This window comes from Chionomys nivalis, chromosome 19 (assembly GCF_950005125.1).
Source record: "Chionomys nivalis chromosome 19, mChiNiv1.1, whole genome shotgun sequence".
Taxonomy (NCBI): Eukaryota; Metazoa; Chordata; class Mammalia; order Rodentia; family Cricetidae; genus Chionomys; species Chionomys nivalis.
In genome coordinates, this window is record NC_080104.1 from 31,508,037 (window position 1) to 31,524,473 (window position 16,437).

Sequence of the window (16,437 nt, forward strand, 5' to 3'; positions counted from 1 at the left end):
GGTGAATTTGTTAGGTTCTAAATAAAACCAAAATGTACTTTAGACACCTTAGGCTCCTCCCCCAAATTCTCCTTTCCTCTTTGCTTTGATTCTGGAAGAAGCTACCAAAGGTTTGGGGAGAGGCTTTAGTGGGTAAAGCATTTGCCACAACAATGTAAGAACCAGTCTAGAATCCCAGGAACTCACGTAAAGCTGCATGTGGTAGCATGTACATGTAATCCCAGGGCTCTGGTGATGGGATGGAAGGTGAGGGCAGGAAAAGCCGGAAGATTCAGGGCCAGCGAGCCTGGTGGACACCATGACTGACAACCAAGAGACCCAGTCTCAAACGGTGAAAGGTGAAGGCTTGTCCTCTGACTTCCACACATGTGCTGTGTGTGCACGTCTCACACACTCACACACACGCACACGCACACTCATGCACACATGCGCACTTCTTTATCATAGAAACAGATAAGCTCAGGTCAATGACTGTAGGTAAAACTGTTAATGTTAGCTTCCTATCTCTATAATGAAATACCCGAGATAAACAACTTATAAGCTGTTGGCTCACAGGTTTAGAAATTCTAGTCCATGGCTGTCCATGTTGTTTGGGGGTCCGTGGAGAGGTAAGGCAACATGGTAGGAGTAGGTGAGAGAGCAAATCTGCTCATTCCATGTCTGAGAAGCAAGAGAGAGAGAAGAGAGGAGAGAAGAGAAGAGGAAGGGAGGGGAGGAGAGAGGAGAGGAGATGAAAGGAGAAGAGGGGGAGAGAGGAGAGGAGAAGAGAGGAGAGGAGAGGGGAGAGTAGAGGCGAGGAGAGGGAAGAGGAGAGGAGAGAACAGGAGAGGAGAGAGGAGAGGACAGGAGGGGAGAGGAGAGGAGAGAGGAGAAGACAGGAGAGGAGAGGAAAGAGGAGAGAACAGGAGAGGAGAGGGGAGGGAAGGGGAGAGGAGAGGGGAGAAGAGGAGGGGAGGGGAGGAGAGAGGAGAGGAGATGAGAGGAGAAGAGGGGGAGAGAGGAGAGGAGAGGACAGGAGAGGAGAGGGGAGGGAAGGGGAGGGAAGGGGAGAGGAGAGGGGAGAAAGGAGAGGAGAAAGGAGAAGAGAGGGTAGCTAGGATCCCAGAATCCTCTCTGAGGGCACAGTACCAATGAGCTAAAAACCTCCTACAGGCCCCACCCCCTAAAGGTTCCAGTGCCTTCTATGAGTGCCCCCTGCAGACTGAGTCTTTAATATGTAGACTTTAGGGGGCATTCAGGATCTAGACTTCTCTTTTGTCTTTTGTAGATCTTATTGCTGAGGAGGTGGATAAGGAATCGTCTCTATTCAACAGAGATGTTAGCCATCAATTGTCGACTGTGGACAGAGAAATACCCCAAGAATTAGTTACTCGAGGTAATTAATTGTTCTTAAATCATGACTTAAGTAAGAGTCTCGAGTATGGAAGGTTCTAGAACACATCTTTTGATTTCGTGGTATTTTAATTGAATAGAATCAGTGTATCTTTAGTTCACCTACAAAAGTTTGTGGTAGCCGGGTGGTGGTGGTGCACGCCTTTAATCCCAGCACTCCGGAGGCAGAGGCAGGCAGATCTCTGTGAGTTCGAGGCCAGCCTGATCTACAAGAGCTAGTTCCAGGACAGGAACCAAAAGCTACGGAGAAACCCTGTCTCGAAAAACCAAAAAAAAAAAAAAAAAAAAAAAAGTTTGTGGTAAGCTAGTGTAGGGTCACGTACCTGTAATCCCGACACTCAGCGGGCTGAGGCAGGAGGTTCATGAGTTTGAGGCCAGCCTGGGCTACATGGTGACACTGTCTAAAAAAACAAAACAAAACACAAAAACATGCAATGCATATAGTTTTCACATTATGAGTAAAATGACTTTGAAAACTTTGAACACCTTTTCAAAAGGATTTTCATGGGTTCTCTAAAGAGGCAGGGTCATTTAGAACATGGTGTCCTCTTTTGAGCCTCTGTCACCGCTGGGCACTGAGGCCATCTAGCATACAAGAGAGATTCAATGTCGAAGGTTAGGCTAGTCTCCTATGATTCTGGCTTCTTCCTTCTGGTTGGGTTAACTGAGCTCAGGCTTATTGGTAGTGGGTAGAGACTGACCCCATGCTGGTACCAAGCCCAGGACACTCTTGGGAAAGTCAAGGGGCCAGGAGTCTGCAGCTCCCAACACTCTCTCCGTACAGCCACTCCATACCTTGTTGTGTCACTTCCAGCAATTAAACACCAAGGCTGACAGTTGGGGTTCAATCCTCCAGACCTGCATGGTAGAAAGAACTGACTCCCATGCACTGGGCACATGCATGGACGGCATGTGTGTGCACACATATATGCATACACGCACACACAAAATAAAATGTACCTTTAAACTTTCGAGTGCTGAGTTCTCCCAGCAGAGCCCCCAGAGAGACTTACTGATACTCTTGATGCAGCTGGGATGAAGGGTCGGGCTCTAGCTTCCCCCCATAACCTACAAAAGCCTTAGGGCGGCATCCTCCTGCCTGCATCACCCCACTCTCTTCAGTGTCTCTCCTCACCGAACCGGCTCATTCCTGTCACTGTCTCCCTCTCCCCCCTCCCCACTCCCCCTCTTCCCTTGCCTAGATTACAAATGAAATTCAGATGTTCCGGAGTCCCCTACTCTCAGCTGGGAGCTCCTTCCTTTGAGATCTAACCATGAGTTTTGTACTTCAAACCCATGCTCGGTGGCGATTCCAAAGCCACCCTCACGGTTTCTCAAAGTCCCTGTCAGAAGTCAGGGTCATCTCTGGCAATATCGACTGCAGGGTGACAGTCACGAGTCTCTCAAGCTTGTAAGCTTGATCACTTTTTTCATCACTGTGGCAAATACCTGTGAGGAACAAATTCAAGGGGGATAGGGTTTATTTCAGCTCTGGATTTTGGAGGTGTGGGTCTATGGTCAGCTTCCCCCTTGTTCTGAGACTCTGATGAGACAGAACACCATGGCAGACATGACTACATGCTGTCCAGGAAGCAGAGAAAATTTCCCCCACGTTGACTGGCTTCCTCTTTATTCCATCTAGGCCTTCAGCCTGTTGGATGGTACTACCCAAATTCAGGATGGCTCTCCCCACGTCTGTCACTCTCTGTCAAGTCAACCATTTCTGGAAACACCCTCCCAGACACACACACACACACACACACACACACACACACACACACACACGGCGGACGCCTATTCTAATCTCTTATGTGTCTCTTAGTCAAATCAAGATCACAGTCACGACCTACAATCCTAACCACCACAAGGCAGACTGCATATATAGTAGTTTCTAGAAACTGGTGGGGCAGGGAAGAGAGGGCAGTGGAGAAATGTTTCTGCCCAGTGAGAAGCCTTCACTCAATATTTGACATTGTTGTCCTGTTCCTCATGCTGGAGATTTAACCCAGTGCTTCCTGCATTTGAATCAAGTGCGCCACCATCCAACTGCACCCCCAGCTCCACCCCCATCATTCTCAAAGCCTTTGAAGTAGGACGTTCCTGCTTCCCCATGGATCTCACTTCTGGTCTTCTTGCTTCCCACACACTCTGGTTTATTGAACCTTCTCCATGGATGTGTTGCTGCTTGCCAGCCCACACCCTCAGCATCCCAACTTGTCACTGGTGACAAGGCTAGCCACTTCCCAACTGGACTTCTGAAGCTGCCTGACATGCGAGTGTATTGACTTCTGCTCTGAGTTTTGGGGCTTGGTTGTGGGTCACCTGGAGGGATGGTTGAGGCTGCCTCTTGATACTCTCCTTGAGTCTTCCCGCTTAGATGCTCACACTGATCCTGTGTCTCACGCTTAGATGCTCACACTGATCCTGTGTCTCACGCTTAGATGCTCACACTGATCCTTGTGTCTCACACTTAGATGCTCACACTGATCCTTGTGTCTCACACTTAGATGCTCACACTGATCCTTGTGTCTTCCCGCTTAGATGCTCACACTGATCCTGTGTCTCACGCTTAGATGTTCACACTGATCCTGTGTTTCACGCTTAGATGCTCACATTGATCCTTGTGTCTCACGCTTAGATGTTCACACTGATCCTGTGTCTCCCCTTTAGATGTTTACACTGATCCTGTGTCTCCCCTTTAGATGTTTACACTGATCCTTGTGTCTCACGCTTAGATGTTCACACTGATCCTGTGTCCCACGCTTAGATGCTCACACTGATCCTGTGTCTCACGCTAAGATGCTCACACTGATCCTGTATCTTCCTGCTTAGATGTTCACACTGATCCTTGTGTTTCACGCTTAGATGCTCACACTGATCCTTGTGTCTCATGCTTAGATGCTCAAACTGACCCTTGTCTCTCCCCTTTAGATGTTTACACTGAGAGTCTACCTTGCAGAGAGCTGCTGAGCTTCCTGCAGAAGAACATCATCACTGCAGCCGCTGCTATGGCTGCAATCCTCCTGGTCACAACATTGGTGGTGCTTGCGTTGGTCACGTACATTAGGCGGAAGAAGGCCAGGTTAGTGGCTCTCGGCATCCATCATCTTCCTTTTAAGAAGTCGGGAACGGGTGGTGGTGGAGAGATGGCTCTGATTCTATTCCCAGCGCAGGGTGGCTCATAGCCATCTGCAGCTCCGGTTCCAAGGGATCTAATCCAGTCCTCTGGTCTCCAGAGCACTGCATGCATGTGCTACTTGCTGGCAAAACATCCATACCTGTAAGATAACGAAAAAAGAAATGAAACCGAACAGTCAACTCAGGGAGTTTGAAACACAGTTGCTTCTTAAAGATCCCAGATGTAAAAGGAAGGCAGGAACATCTTCCTGTTGGGCCTCAGCATCTCCCAGCATGCTTGATAAAAGTTCCCAGGTGAACTGGGCGGAGGTGGCGCACACCTTTAATCCCAGCACTCGGGAGGCAGAGGCAGGCCGATCTTCATGAGTTCGAGGCCAGCCTGGTCTACAAGAGCTAGCTCCAGGACAGGATCCAAAGCTACAGAGAAACCCTGTCTCTAAAACAAACAAACAGTTCCCAGGTGGTGGGTTTCGGCACCATCTAGCAATTCTGAGGCACACTGGGGCTTTGGAGTCTCTGACTTGGGTTATGTGTGCCTCTCAAGGCCACGCAAGTCTGAGAAAACTGAAGGGGAAACTGCAGAGCCACTGGTTAGAAGGAAAACCAGGACTGTATTCTGCCCCCCGCCACCCACCCTAAGAGGATTCCTCTATGTAGCCTTGGCTGTCCTGGCACTCACTTTGTAAGTTCCGACTGTCCTGAAATTTGCTTTGTAGACCAGGCTGGCTTTGAACTCGGAGACCCAGCTGCTTCTGCCTCCTGAGTGCTGGGATTGAAGGCGTGTGCCACCATCCCAGGCTATGGGAACTGGGGCTCTAGGTGTGGGAAAAGCCAAAGCACAGATCTCGGAAGGTGTGAACGGGCGAGATGGTGGAGAAGAGACCAAGGCTGAATTCACACCGTGAAGTCTGTTCACACTGGTTCAGCTGCCTGGTTAGACTACGCACGTGTGGTTCTGCTAGCCGCTAAATAACCGCTTTCTAGAACCTGGCATGGCCCTGTAAGTGATGGGCTAATGCCTGGCAGGAGCCTTCAGGGACAAGGAGAGAAAGGGTTCAGGCACAGACGGAACCTTGAGCAGACATAACTTGAGAGAGTGTCATATGCACGGTCACCTTCAGAATTACAAGCCCCCCCCCCCCCTTGGAGCCACACATGCCTTACTGGCGGCTGAGGACAAGTAGCTCCCTCAGGCCACCCCCAGCTCTGGAACTCTTCTTGTCCCTTCCCTTTAGCTCCGAGGCTATAGTAGTTAAATGTCCCCATGAGAGAGTGTCACTGCCTTCTCTAAATGCCAAGGCCGTCTGGATGGAAGGCCTAACCAGGCTAGCTGGCAACCGCTTCACATCCAGGTATGGGGCTCTTTAGGCAAAGTGGAGGGAGCTCAGATTTAAGGACTTCTGAAAATAATCTTGGCTCACTTTATAACCCTGACCGGGGTCCATCCTTGGACCAGCCATTTTCTCTCAAAAAGAACTGGTTAGGATGGTTGGCTCCATCCCAAACAGACAAGCTGGGGCTGAGGATGAAAAGCTGTGGAGGAGGAGTTTCCCAGAGGCACCTTGCGGCCCTGGGTCACAAGGAATGTCACCCAGGACAGTCCTTCCCCGAGGAAACATCCTCCTGCCCCATTTAACGGGGTGGACAGTGGGGCTTCCTATGTGTTTAGTGAGCGGTGTGGTTTTTCTTCTTCGTTTTAGGTATCCACCAGCAAACATGACCTACAATATTTTCATAATGAACGGGAAGGCTTGGTGGCAAAAGCCTGAGGAAAGGTACATCAGAAAATTCACAGGAAAGCAGAAACTCCTGAAGTGTAATTCCTCCGTGTAAGCCGGTGGAGGAGTCAGCAAACTGTCAACAGGCCACTGCTGGAGGGTTCTTTTGCGCTGCCTGGACAGAAATGGAGGGTAGGCAAAAAGCTCTTCAAAAGCTGATCTCAAGAGTAGGTGGGGGAAGCAGTGGGAGGTGGCGCCCCCTAGCGGTAGCATCTCCTGCAAGCCTCAGATGTAAGCTCTCACCACCGCCAGAGCTATAGTTCTCAGCCTGGGGGTTGAGATCCTGAACCCTGAAGACTTTACAATGTCACGTCTACTTCTACATCCCGTCTTCCTTCTGCTGTGCCACTGGGGGACCCTTCAGCTGCTCCCTCAGTTGCTGGTGCTTCTGCCAGGATAACTTGGGGAGGGTACTTGCCTCTGTTGGGAGCTAGGGCTACAGGTGGGCTATTCAGAAACTAGATGCTGGGAACCGCTGGCATCATTCAGCACGGGTATCCTTTCCCACTAAGGGCAGGATCTTGGTTGACTGGTGGGATTCCTAGCCTGGATCCTTGGCCAGTCCTGGGCAACAGTGCCATAGAGCTAGGTTGGCTCATGCCTGTATCCACAGCCTGCTGGATATGACTTCTTGAGGTAGGAAAACATCTAATGTTTAATGTGGTGCTGGGGACTGAAGCCAGACACTTAGGCATTCTAGGCAAGTGATCTACCACTGAACTATAGTCCCAGCCTCTGAATGATACAACTCCGTGGACTGCCGTCATAAACAATAATCTATTCTTAACAGAAATTTCATCAGCAGTTTCCATGTACTCTGCCTTAGTCAGTTTTATGATTTCTGTTCGCGGCGGGTCCCAAGCTGCACGCGGCTGGTTTTGTCTGCGGGTCCTGGTGCCTGGTCCCAAGCAGCGGGGGCAGGGCAGTGGGTCCCGAGAGCCGCCAGTCCTGGGCAGGGCCCAGCCATGCGGCCAGTGGCTGGGCAGGCGACAGTGAGTCCCGGGAAGATGCAGGTTCCCATCGGCGGGCGGTGAGTGGGCAAGCGGGTGGGAGACATGTGGGCAGACACATTGTATGGATCAGAATTGGATATTTATTTCTTAGAGGAATGGAAGGAGAAGAGGGGGACACACAAAGAAAGAGAGGGGGGGAGTGGAGAAGTGGGGAGAAAGGCAGAAGCGAAGCTGCCTCTTCCAGAGGAACCAGAGGAAGAGAGAGGAAGCTCAGGCTGGAAGCTGCAGATCTGCTTGGCTGAGGGAGTGGGTGTGGCTTGTCTCTTAAAAAGAGGAAAACCATAACAGTCAGGGTTTCTATTGCTGTGATGAAACATCATGGCCAAAAGCAACCTGGAGAGGAAAAGGTTTATTTCACTCAAAGTTCCATATAACAGTTCATCATCAAAAGCAGTGAGGGCAGGAGCTCACACAGGGCAAGAACCTGGGGGCAGGAGCTGATGATGCAGAGGCCATGGAGGGGTGATGCTTACTGACTTGCTCCCTTTGGCTTGTTCAGCCCACCCCAGAACCTCCAAGCGAGGGATGGTACCACACAAAATGGGCTAGGACCTCCCCCATCAGTCACTAATTAAGAAAATGTCCTACAGATGGATCTTATGGAGGTATTTTCTCAATTGAGGTTCTTCCCTCCAGATAACTCTAGCTTGTGTTAAGTGGACATAAAACTAGCTACCATGGACTCTCATATGACTTACGTGGAGATTCACTTATCCCATCCAATCAATTGGATAGAATATTATCATTTTGGGGAGCCCTCTGGTCTGGCTCAGTGTCCCTACTAAGACTCACAAGCCAGGAGCTGCTTTCTGATGAAGACATGTCAGCAAAAGACAGGCTGGCCTCCTCCACCTCTAGGATCCACACTATGGCTTCTCTGAGGCTTTCTGGAAGGTTCCTGTGCCTCTCTGTTCCACTAATCCTTCCAGAATGCCCAGGTCTGCTGACTGAGATGGCTCAAGTAGCCTGCGTTCCAGTCTACATCTGCTGCAGAGGCTGTCTTTGCGAGTCTGGTTGGCAGCCAGGCAAGGGGATTGGAGAGTTGAACCCAAATGTAGTCTAAATGACCTTCCAAATGAGACGCCCACTGAGCACTGGACCCTTTTCTAATGGAGGTGCTGCTTTAACGGGCAGCTGGATTGCTGCAGGGCACCTAAGCAGCTCACCGCTGTGGCAGGTCCTGAATGTTCTCTGTGTTCATCTTCCGTCCTCTGGAACACTCTTGGCCTCCTGAGGGTCCCATGGAACTTACTGATTCCTGAGGTTTAGCTGGGTTAGATATGGTGAGCCAGCTTGGTTGTTCTGTAAATTCTCTGTTCAGCAAGGGCCTGTTAGCATTTGGAGATTCTCATCAGTTCCCAGCCGGGATTGGATGAGATCCCGCTGGGGTTGACGCCCTGTGAGCTCCCATTTCCTGCTCTGTCTTGCACTGCTCTGCAGGGCTGTCTTGGTCAGTGTTCTGTCGCTGTGAAGAGACACCATGACCCCGACAGCTGTTAGAAAAGAAAACATTTAACTGGAGGTTTGCTTACAGTTTCCGAGGTTTAGTGCCCTAGTTTCATGGCGGGAAGCGTAGCGGCAGGCAGGGAAGACACGGTGCTGGAGAAGTGGCTGAGATCCGCAGGCAGAAAGAAGAGGGCTTTTGGAAACCTCAAAGCCCACCCCCAGTGGCACACTTCATCCAACAATATCACACCTCATAATCCGGTCAAATAGTGCCACTCCCTGGCGACCAAATATTCTAGTCTATGAACCTATGGGGGCCATTCTCATTCAAACCACAAGAACCCTGACTCTTCCTAGACACCCTCGCCATCTGGCTTCTGCTTTGCTTCTACCAGCAGGAAGCACTGACTGAGATTGTTTAGGGGGTGGACAGAGGGAAAACAGCTTCCTTTCTTAGGTCATCCTAGAGGGAGCACCCCAGAAGTGGAGGGTAACAGTGGCCTGCCTTGAACGGGTAGGTGAGGCAGGAGGGGGGCAAGAGTCTCGAGAGCTGTCCTGGGTCGTCCTACTAACAGCTGCACAAGTGTACTTGGTGCAATGTCTCCTGAAGTCTACAGCTCAATGCTGTACCCACGTCTGGCCATAGTAACTAAGGGATGCTCTTAAGTGGGCAATGGAGTAACTCCCCACACTGGGGGACTTCACGCTTGGCCCCAGTTCTAGCCAGACATATCAGTCCCACTAAGATGAAGTGAAAGGATGAGGAGAGGGACAAGATTTGAGTCAGGGGGATGAGATGTGACCAAGTACAAGGTCAGAATCAAGATGGGGCAACCCCTGCTTAAATTCCATAGAGAGACATTACATGAGGCTCTAAACCCAGTGGCGGGCTAGACACAGCTCTGGAATAGAATGTGTTAGCAAGGGTTAGGTAGGCCATGGCTACATGGGCTAGAGGAAATGGGAAAACTATATGCCTGCCAGGATGGGTGTAGCCCACAGGCAGGAAACCATCTCAGCAGCTTCAGTCCCAGCGCAGGTAAGGTTAGGTTGGGTTACTGTAGGGAGTGGGGTGTTGCTCAGGGGATTGGTGGAGTAGGCAGGGGCAGGGCGGACCCTGGCTGAGCGGTGGTCCTTGGTGTTGTCATTGGCATGTTTGTAGCTCTTGGGGACAGCCAATGAGACTGTGAGGTCCTGGCTGATTCTTCATGCAAGGATGGGGGTCCTTAGTTAAAATCTCCAAAGAGGTGGGGAAGAATGGTGGAGAGGCCCAGAAATAGTCCAATCAGGGTCTGAGCGTGGGACTTGTGGACTTGTCCACTTGGGGACTGAAGACAAAGAACCCCAAGAAGATTCTATGCAGCTCTTTGCCAAGTAGAAGAGTCGGCCCACCTCAAAAATGTGCTTTTGTTTAACCTGGCCAGTAAGTTCAAAACTGCCCCAGTGGTGGCCATGCTGAAGTCACACATAGCCTGATGTATTAGACAGAAGGTGTCCCTGCCAAGATCCCAATGTAAGAAACCAGAAGCTAAGTCCCAGTCCATAGAGCATCCTGCATGCTCCCTCCTTGCTTATCTCCCCGGGCTCAAGCAAATGAGGTGCAGGGCAGGAGGGGGAGAATCGGAGGGGAGGGAGCCATGAAGGGGAGCAGGGAAGATAGGAAATTTAGAGCCTGGTATGTGGGAAAAGGAAATCTGATTGACAAGTGGGTGAACTTGGAGAAGAGGTGGGGTTCGCTCCCCATCAGCATCAGCAGCTGGTATTTATGGGACTGGTCCCCACTCAGGCAAGCATTTAATGGACCCCCCTCTGTCCAGACACAGTGGCCAGTGTCCCTCCCTGTGGCAATCTCTCCTAATGGCTGACCTGCATGGGCCTGGCCTTCGTCTCTTGTGAGGTGAACATGATCCTCCCCCATGCCACAGTCGAGCCAGAGAGGGACGGGGTAGTCTACGAGAGCAGACCGGAGTCTCTGCGGCCAGACTGTGACTGTGAGCTTGGCCATCGCAGGACAGGTGACCGCTGTAATGGGGCCCGGCCCAACTCAGAGGGACTGCCTGTCTGAGTTCCATAGTTCTAGGTGTTTCACGGGCAGAGAGCTGAATCCAGCTGAATTCTGGTACTGGGCCTACTCTGAGCTTCTACTTCCTCATTCTGACAATTGAGGAAATAATTGAGCACCTACTGTGTGCAGGCACTATGCTGGGCTGGAGACGCTATAAAGAGTAGGGACTGGGACCCTTCTGAGCTTGGATGAGATGTCCCAGTCTGGTCATGTGCCCCCCCACTCTGCTTCATTCCAGCCTCTGGGCTCCCAATTCTGAGCAGCAGCCCACCCCCACCCAGATCTCCTGTCCCGTTTCTGGGCTTTGCCTTCTGTAGGAGAGCACCCCTTGCCCGTGGGCCTGTGGGAACGAGCCCACAACTGTCTACTTCGTTTTCTCCTTTCCCAAAGGGATCCCCTTCACCTTATTTTCCCCTCACTTGGTGGGAATCCAGTCCCTTTATCCCTATGTGGCTGAGTCAACAGATGGCATGGGGTTTTAGAGTCCACTCCAGCGACGGCTGCGCTCTCTCTCTCTCTGCATTCCGCCATGTCCTAGGAAAGTCTCCTGTCTGTTTCCTCTTGGCCTGTTTCTCTCTATAACATGGGCTACATCCTTTGTGAGGCTGTTGTATCACATGAATCCTTACCTAGGACTGCTCAATAGAAGACTGTTTTGTTTAAAAAAGCTGTTATGATCATTCTGCAAGATGTTGGTTCTCTGCCTTCCCAGAATCCTCTGCATTCCTTCCAACCACTGTGCCTGACCTGGCCACTCCCACACTCATCCACTGGCTTCGAAGACTGGTTGGGAATCACTATTCACGGACAGAGATGGAGCCCACTCAACCTGTGAGCTGTGTTGGGGGCATTTTCGGGGAATAGTGAGAAAAATCCCTTCTCTTTGCACAGGACTTGAAGTACCTCCCTATCTCGAAGCCCAGGAAGAAAATGCAACAGAGAGAGAAGCTAATAGGTGGGAGGCGACAACCCTGCAGCCATCAGTGGAGCCCAGAGCAGGTTGCCCTGAAGCCCATCCCTGGAATTTTCAGCTACTTATGCAATAATTACCAAACACACTTTTTTTTTGTCTCATTTGTTTGTTTTTTGAGAGACTTGTGTATCCCAAGCTGACCCCAGACTCCCTATGTAGCCAAGGATTACCTTGAACATCTGAGATTGCATTTTCGTAGGTGTGCGTGGTTGTGTGTGGGTATGTGTACCCACAGAGGCTGGGAGAGGGTGTTAGATCCTGTGGAGCTGTCTTAGTGTGTGCTGGGAGCTGAACACAGATTCTCTGCAGGAGCGGCATGCACTCCTAGCCATCAAGCTGTCTGTCTCTGCAGTCCATACTCAGAACTTCTGGTTTGTGCCTCCTAAGTACTGGGACTACAGGGTATGTACCACTGTGTGGTGCTGTGGTGTTGGGATGGAACCCAGGGCCTTGTGCATGTTAAGCAAAGACTACCAATTGAATTATATTCCCCGCCCCTCAAACACTCCAGTTACCAGTGTAATGGTAAAAACAAAATGGCACAATTCCCGAGGGGCAGCAGTGGGTAGCGGGCCACAAGGGGCAGCGGATCCCAGACAGGGAGCTGCATGGCTGGTGAGAGACTTTGGCGGGTCAGCCAGTCCCATGAGGAGCCGAGGTGGATGAGAGACAGAGCCGGATAGGCATGCCATGCAGAGAAAGTGGGTATTTATTTAGTGGGTTATGAAGGGGAAAGGGAAGAAGGGGGAAGAGCAGAGGGGGGGAGAGAATGAGAGAGAGAGAGAAAAACAGAGAGAGAGAGGAGGGGGAAGGGGAGAAGGAGGAGAAGGGAGAGAGGCAGAAGCTGCCTCTTCAGGAGAGAGACAGAAAGGAAGGAGCTCAGGCTGGAAGCAGAAGGAAGATCTGCTTGCCTCGATAGAGGGGGTGGGCGGGTGAGGCTTGTCTCTTAAAGGGACAGGACAGACTGTTACAACAGGGCTAGAGACCCCACCTCACAACACATCCCTCCTCCCCACACCCATTTCATTGTCTCCTGTAGCCTCTTGGCTCTAGGTGTCTCCTCATGAGTCCTGCCCTGACCCGTGTTCCAAATGACCTGCTCATAGCTACATCTTCCACTTCCTAGTGTTTTCCTCCTCAGCACTGACACACCCCGTGGAACACTTCATCCTTTTGCTAAGTCTGTCTCTCCATCAGAGTGTCACCTCCAAGGGAAGAGAGCAGCATCTGCAGTGGCTGCAGCAGGCCCTTGGTACCTTGGACAGGGATAAGCTGACCTGTAGGTGAAATGGGTATTGGACTCAGAGACACTGGCAGCTGCCATGATGGTTTGGAGGTTGCAAAAGGAGCCAGTCAGACGAGCCCTAAGTGGTTGCTGGGACCAATCAGTTCTCTTTAGACTTATTAGCTTGGGTTTATTTCAATGGGCAGTGCATTAGTCAGGGTTCTCTAGAGTAGCAGAACTTATAGAACGAATTTCTCTCTCTATATATAAAGGGGATTTATTGGACTGACTTACAGGCTACAGTCCAGCTAATCCAACAATGACTGGTCGTGAATGGAAAGTCCAAGAATGTAGTAGTTTCTCAGTCCACAAGTCTGGGTGTCCCAGCTGGTCTTCTGTATGTGCTGGAATCCCGAGGAAGCAGGCTCCAATGCCAGTGAAGGAATGGAGGTGCTGGCAAGACAAGGGCAAGCAGGCAAAGAGCAAACGCTTCCTTCCTCCATGGCCTTATGCAGGCTGCCAGCCGAAGCTGTGGCTCAGATTAAAGGTGTGTCTTTCCTTCTCAAGATCTGGAAATGCCTGTGTCTTCCCACCTCAAAGGTCTGGACCAGAAATGGATCCACCCACTTCAAACCAAGGAAAAAATCTCTCACAGCTGTGCCCTCCATTTCTGGATTGTAGCTCACTCCAGATGTTGTCAATGAGGAGTAACCATCACTGGTGGCATTTGTTTCCAGGCCTCTATTAATATTCATAACAGTCCCAAGAGATAGAAAAGAGCGAGGGGATAGAAGGCACCCTAGCCAGGCCCAGAGGGAAAGCAGTTGAGTCACAGTGTGGGGAGGCAATCCAGGAGAAGTCCTGGTGGAGGAGGCTGTCCTTGTGCCTGGGGGATGGGGGCAGAGTTAAATGTGGCCTGTCCAGAAGGCTGAGACTCACTCCACTCTCTCCCTGTAGTAGGAGGCCACTTGTTGGTTCCCAGCTGCTCAGCCCCGAAATAACCACACAGAAACTGTATTAATTAAGTCACTGCTTGGCCCATTGGCTCTAGCTTCTTATTGGCTAACTCTTACATCTATTTAAGCTGTTTCTAGTAATCTGTGTATCGCCACATGGCTGTGGCTTACAGGGTAAAGTTCCGTCTGGCTCCATCAGGGCCACATGGCTTTTCTCTAAACTCCACCTTCTGTCTCCCAGCATTCAGTTTAGTTTTCCCCACCTAGCTCTATTGTTTTGCTCTATCACAGGCCAAGACAGTTTCTTTATTATAGCATACAGAGGAGAATCCCACATCTCTCCCTCCCAGGGCACCTGCCAGATGTTTCCCTGCTGAGCCCAGGTGTTCCCTTAGCTGTAGAGCCCAGCTTCAGCTACCTGCACACACAGGCCCTTCTTGCCCAGCATAAGGCTGAGGAAAGTTTCCTGGAGGAAGCCACGTAGCCTCGCTAACCTGGAGGCGTGAGGGCCTGTGATCAGTTTCTTCCCAGGCTCTGGGTACACTGTGAGCACTTACTGGAACCCTCTAGATGTTCAGCACACAACTTTCCAGGCCAGGTTCCCAAGCGCTTATCGGTTCTTCCCCCTGAAGTTCAAATGCCGCACCTCCCTCCTACCACCCTCACCGAACACATGCCCTTATCTGCTGCGATCTGCAGTCTCTTCTCAGAGAGGTGGACACAAAGCAGCAGCTGCCACCACACAGTTTCCAGTCACAGGTCTCTGGAACAGGAAGGAGCATGGAGACAGATGCGAGGCTTGTGGCTTGCAGAGGCCTGGAGTTCACATCCAGCCAAGGGAGTCCCGCCCATCCAGCCAGTGAGCCCCAGGCCACTGCCCCTCATGCGGCCTGTGCAGTTCCCAGCTGCCCAGGAGGCCGCCCTGTTCCTCCAGATAATTTGCAAAGTTTCATCCTCCTGTGTCCTGTGTCCATCAGTGTGTGAGCCACGGGGACAATCCTACCTGGCTATGCCACTTTTATTTCTTTTTTACTCATTTATATTCTCTCTGTTATTTGTTTAGTGTGTTCAGTGGTGTGTGTGTGTGTGTGTGTGTGTGTGTACATGTAAGATGTTCCTGTCCTAACTTTCTCCAATGATGAACTGCGGAAGTGTAAGCTGAATAAAGCTTTCCTTCCCCGAGTTGCTTTGGTCATGGTATTTCACCTCAGTAGGGGTAACCCTGACTAGGACAGATTCCTTTCCAGAATCTTTCTCTCCCCCAGCACTCCAGGTCCCTTCCTCTCTCCCTCAGGTCGGGGCTCACTGGGCGCAGCAGCCTGCACCCGGGAGCCTAGGAGTCTTGGCTGCTGCACTCCTCACCTTCCTCTTCAGTTCCCAACCCCTTGTGGCTGACACTGCATGGCCCCGGAAATGCGCTCTACCCCTCCAGGGGCGTGTGGCCTGTGATTTTCCTTGCACACAGCATTTTGTTGCTTTGACGTCAACTTCAAACACAGCTCTCTTTCCTGTCTTCGCATCAAGGAAATAGGTTGAGCTGCAGAGAAACCTGTTGGTGAGAAAAAGAGCTACGGGGACACCAGGCCTTCCGGCTAGGCCCTGCCGAGCCCTGTGAGCTGTGGTGTTGTCGGGGGTGTCCAGGTAAGTGACCATCTTCTGGCCTCTGTCCCATGCCTTGGCACCTTGACCATCCAAGGTGACTGTAGGGAGTGTGAGTGACTCCAGCTGGTGGCTGCCAATCCTTTATCTTCTCCTCTGTGTGAGGAGAGTGGGGACCACAGGAGCTGAGGCTGGACTTAGGTAGGCCCTAGTGGTGGGAACAGGTCCACAAGTGGCCTCCTGGCTTTGACCACATATCGTGGTAAGGCAGCGGGGATTGAGCTGTGTTTAGACAGTCCTGAAGATGGCCCGCTGCTGGTGGCCAAGGACAAGGTGGTGACTGTGAGCCAGGAAGCCACTAGGAGGGATGAGCAGGACTTCAGGGACTGAACTGGGTGGTGTCCGGCTAGAGATGGAGCTAATGGGCACCCCTGGGGAAGCAGGGCAAAGATGCTTTCTGGGTCTCTGGGCTCCTGCTGGGACAGCTCATTGGCTCCAGGAAGCAACAAAATGCCAGCGGCTCTGGTGAGGGACTCAGGTCAGGCTCTAATTGTAGCAGAGTCAGAAGCAAAGCATTCGAGTTCTGAGTGATAGCTGTGTGACCTTGGCAAGTTTCTTGGCCACTCTGAGCCTTGGTTTGTGTGCGTGTTAAAAGAAGATACAAACGTGGCTGCCTGTGAAGCGCTTGGCTTGTTTGTAAGGGGCTGGGAGAGGCATGTCTTGGCTGGAAATAGCAGGGGTCTGTGTGGTGACCAGGTCACCAGGATGTCCATTGCTCGTAGCTAGGCCGTCAAGCACACAGTAGGTGCTTACTGAGGCCTTTCTGAAAAGTTGGGGTCTGTAACTCCTGGG

At 51.3% G+C, this 16,437-nt stretch overlaps 1 protein-coding gene across 1 annotated transcript in view; it reads left to right on the plus strand.

Annotated features, from left to right (window-relative positions):
• The window catches only part of C19H2orf92 (chromosome 19 C2orf92 homolog), a 42,907-nt gene extending 31,126 nt beyond the window's left edge, over positions 1 to 11,781 (plus strand). Inside the window, exons 6-9 of the mRNA XM_057751458.1 lie at positions 1,268 to 1,375; positions 4,324 to 4,474; positions 6,231 to 6,440; positions 11,724 to 11,781. Of these exons, the coding sequence (XP_057607441.1) occupies positions 1,268 to 1,375; positions 4,324 to 4,474; positions 6,231 to 6,363 (392 nt within the window). The 3' untranslated portion in view covers positions 6,364 to 6,440; positions 11,724 to 11,781. The remainder of the gene's footprint in view (positions 1 to 1,267; positions 1,376 to 4,323; positions 4,475 to 6,230; positions 6,441 to 11,723) is intronic.
• The last annotated feature ends 4,656 nt before the right edge of the window (positions 11,782 to 16,437 follow it).